Source organism: Stegastes partitus, unplaced genomic scaffold (assembly GCF_000690725.1).
Source record: "Stegastes partitus isolate 25-593 unplaced genomic scaffold, Stegastes_partitus-1.0.2 Scaffold583, whole genome shotgun sequence".
Lineage (NCBI taxonomy): Eukaryota > Metazoa > Chordata > Actinopteri > Pomacentridae > Stegastes > Stegastes partitus.
In genome coordinates this window covers 364142-368590 of record NW_007578314.1, presented here as the reverse complement: position 1 = coordinate 368590, position 4449 = coordinate 364142, and the positions used below count along the sequence as shown (strand labels likewise).

The 4449-nt window shown below is 41.4% G+C and overlaps 1 protein-coding gene across 1 annotated transcript in view; it reads left to right on the top strand.

Moving 5' to 3' along the window:
• The window catches only part of tmtc1 (transmembrane O-mannosyltransferase targeting cadherins 1), a 172917-nt gene that overhangs the window by 13007 nt on the left and 155461 nt on the right, over positions 1-4449 (top strand). Inside the window, exon 2 of the mRNA XM_008288946.1 lies at positions 1398-1575. Within this exon, the coding sequence (XP_008287168.1) occupies positions 1398-1575 (178 nt within the window). The remainder of the gene's footprint in view (positions 1-1397; positions 1576-4449) is intronic.

The window sequence follows — 4449 nt, the reverse complement described above, 5'->3', positions numbered from 1 at the left end:
TTTGTGATTTTGAGTGAACTATCACAACAACTGTTCCTTCTCAGAATACATTAAAAATGATTTTGCTGATCCCTCAAGCATCAACATCAGGTCAACATTTTAATTAGCTAAATACTTTGGTTTGTGACCAAGTACCTGCAAAACCAACGACATTTCCATCGCCTCCCTTGGAGGACTTTAATAACAATCAGCCGTATTATCTGATTCTTTTCATGGGCAAATAGGGTTTGTAATTGTGTTTTGTCTAAACTCGTCTTGTTCAGTGGCACGTAGGCAATCAATAGCAGCAAAGAGAGGTTTAAAACATTAAAGATATTCTGCTTGGAATAATAATGTGATCTAGTTTGGCCACAAAATCTATATTGTCTTGCTTAAACTCCTAAATTTAATTTGCTCTCCTGTGAAAAAATGCAGCATCTATATATTTGTGGACAGCTGTGGTTCTGGTGGTGAAGCAGGTTGTCCACTAATTGCAGGGCTCAGTCCTCGGCTCCTCCGGTCCACGTGCCTCTTAGTTCTTAAGCGAGACTCTGAACCCTGAATCGTTCCTCATGTCAGCCGTGCACGCTGGTGTGAATGAGAGGTAAGAAGTGTAAATTGCTGAGGTGAACGGCTGCTGTAAGTGCAGCCCATCTGTCAGTATACTAGTATTTTCTGTTTCTGTTTTAAGTTTAAGTGATTGGCACAAAGGTCTACTGACATGCCCACTCACTGCAGCTCTCTCACAGTTATTTCTTCAAATCATTCAGCTCTGGTTGCAGTAAGATCCATACTAAATGTATAAAAATGGTCTGTATCATCGAATGATGGTTGGAACCTGAACCACTGTAGTGCTTTCTATTTTCCTGGTTTGCTGTTATCAGGTTGTTGATATTCTGTTGGGTGGAGAGGGAATGGTTACAGCATAATACCAATTATGATAAACTAGGTGAAAATTGCCTATCTCACTGTTATTCCTCGCTGAGGGATTAGCTGCTGGAAGATGTTAAGCAGGCTGTGATTTGATGTCGGGAATCTGACATTCTCTCTCAAAGCAATCATTCTCTTTTATTTGAAATTCATGGCGCTGTGGAAAATGGATTGAGATTCTGCTCAGGATTATAAGACAATCACTTCATCCAGGAAATGTAAAATGTAATTTACTTTACAGATTCCCACAGTAAATCCATTGGCCCCGTATTCTGTGTGATTGTCTTAGATAACGCTGACCCCTTTGTTGTCCCCATATGCTTGGGCTTTATGAGAAAATGAATGACACTGAATGTACTTATCCGTTCATCAGCCTGTTATCCTTTTGTTTTGCTTGTTTTTAGCTTTTCTAATATCATTCGCCTTTTCACACAGTCTGATGTTGCTCTTCTCCCGTACAGCTGAGTTTTTCTCTCTGTGTCGGTCAGGTTGAACATCCTGCTGGGCGGTATGACGCCTCTCTACTTCCACATCGTCAACGTGTGCTTGCACTGCGCTGTCACCTGCCTGCTCATGCAAACGTGTGAACGGTGCGTGTTTGAAGACTCACGTCTGGCCTTCGTCACAGCGCTCCTGTTCGCCGTGCACCCGGTCCACACCGAGGCTGTGAGTACTCCACACACAGACACACAGTTAAACACATCAGATCAAATTTCTTGAGTGCAACCATTACGGTGTGCTGTGAGCTTGACTAGTGCAGCCCAGTCCCATCAGTCAGTCAGACTTACATACACACTATAGCACCATGTTAAAATCAACCTTACATTTATTAAACCTTTTATGTGCTTCTGCTAACTGGAGTTCTTAAACTCGGGCTCCACTGTTCCTCTGAAGTGTGGTGAAGTGGAACATCTGCCCAGGTCTCATCAGGTCTGTTAAGCATGAGTCAGTGGAAAAGAGCAGAAAAACCTTTGTACTTCACCAGAACATAATTACATTCGGCATTTATCCTGCAGCATACATAGCTGGCTGATTGGCTGAAAGCATTGTGGAGCGATGATGGAGTAATTTGATCACTTATGGATATTCCCGTGTGGATTTTTTTTCTTGAATTAAATTGCCATTTTTATTTTTTCTCTATTTGAAATGCTGCCTGGTGCAAAATAACAACAAAACAGAGTCAGGGGCAGAATTTATGCTACAGTTAATTCAGAATTTATTCAGAGCCTAAACACAGACGACATTCCCCTCAGGGTCTGCTGGCTTTGTCCCAGTTGAGTATCTTGTGCTGCTGCTTCCCGTCGGGAATGCACTCCCACCTCATACCTATTCAACAGTTCTTTTTCTGTCACTGTGAGGGGTTATATTAAAATCTAAAACACAGGCAGATATACCTCGCTTCTACTTACCCATTTAAAGGCTTCAGTTTAAATAATTTCAAGTTGACACACGTCCAGGACATCGGCTTCATCAGACCTGTTCTTTACGAGGATGTGTGCTCCTTTCTTGGTCTAACTGGATTTATATCTGAACCATCTACATCTGCATGTTTACATTATGCAAATAAAAACCGCTGCAAGATTAAATGAAGGTGGAAAAGATTAGATGAGTAGGAAATTGCCAGACCAGCAGTAAAACAGACACGAACCACATTCTGTGTGAAATTTGCCATAAATGTCACAGTTTGTTGATGCACCTTGCTATTGATTTAAGAAGACACCACAATTCTCCTGTTTAACCACAATAACTAAGGCATTTATCTGTTTTAATATACCTGCTAAACCTCTGGTAAAAATACCACATTTAAAAAACTGACTGTGTTTCATGAAAACTTAAGTCTGCGTAGTTATTATCAACACGTTGCTTTAAAAGCTCAAAATGTCAGTTTGTTTAGTACTAATACTGTGGGTCATGGGCTATGTGTGTAAATCAAGACTGTATGTAAATAAAATAAAACGTAAAAGACTGATGCAGTTTTCCAAAACTGAATGTCCTTCAGCCGTCTGTGATTCTGTGATTGGGTTCTGCACTGTTCAGCAGTTTTCCTTTGTTCACCTTTTTGCTCTTTGCAATAGTTTAAAGTTGGAATTAAGAAAAAGGAGACTCGATAAATAATGCCTGAAGTTGGTCATTTTAACTTGAGTGTTGCCTTATAAGTTATAAATATTTCCTATTTGCTAACATTTGAAGCCAAGTTTTCAGAAGCTTCATCACCAGACAACAAATATATTCTCCGCATCACTGCCACACATCTGAACTGTAGCATCCTGTTCTGGTCCACTGACATGAACGAAAGAGGTTTAGATGATGATGATGTATGTGTGCAACTTCCTCACAGTAAAAACTCTTCATCAGCCTCACCTTTTGTTAGTTTTGTTCTTAATGGCTGTAATGCGAGGACCAGCTCACATGAGTGACTGTAGCTCGTAGAGGCTTGCAGATGAGTCGATATAAACAAAACTCGACACATATGAGCAACATGGTTGATTCATCACCATGGGAGCGGACCTAAAGGTACGATGTAAAAGCCTGAAGAAGCCACCAAACCACACAAACAGCCCTGAGAGTCCCATGTAGACACTCCCCTACAAGCAACTTACAGGATCCTAATTCCAGTTTACATCTTCAGTCTAATGATCCTCGGTGTTTGGGATATTGCAGCCATTATTTAGCAGTGTAGTCAATAGAAAGTACATAGGCCATGTCTCTTGAAAGGACTGAAAAACAAGGGAGGCAGTTGTCCACCCTGCAGAAGTGTCTTTGAACAGGGGTGGAATAAGCTCTGAGCAGCAGAGCAGGCCTCTGGGATCAGCACACTATCACATTCCTATTTAATTTACTCTTCCTTTGTGTCACTGTCTGTAAGGGTGGACAGTGTGACGGCTGATATTGTGGACAGTCACAATTTGGCATATGGCCTACTTTTCAGAGGATTGGTTAAATAAATGAATAGCAGCGCTGTCCAGACCTTCCTGTGCCACCTGAAGCATGACTGGTTGTGACGCAGCAATCATGATGCTCCCTGCATGTTCTCGTCAGTGTGTAGCTGGAACTTGCTTTGCAGAGAGAATAGAGCATGATGGATGATGAAGAGTGGCAAATGGACTAACATCCTGAAAGAAGCATTAAAGCTGTGGAGATACAAATCTCCATTTCCTGCCAGAACTATGAGAATACAATTAGAGTAAAAAAAAAATTTAAAAAAAAGCTGGATGCAGAGGCTTGTGAGTTGGGCTCTAAGCCTGGAGCTAAAGTCCCTATCTGCTTGTTGATGAAACCCCTGAGACCTCTGTGAATCAAAATTACATATTTTGAAGTTTTTCCATGAAAATAATCCCTACATCCCCTAAAATGTCCCAGAGATAACTCTACACCATTGTTTTCCCTGGAATGTGCAGATCTCTGCCTCTCTCTCTTGTCACTCAACCATCCTGCTGCTCAGGCACACCAGGTCAACTCTACTCCAACACTAGAACTACTCGACGCTACACAGCAGCACGTTTTATTGTTGGAACTATTTGGCCATGCATGTTTGAACAG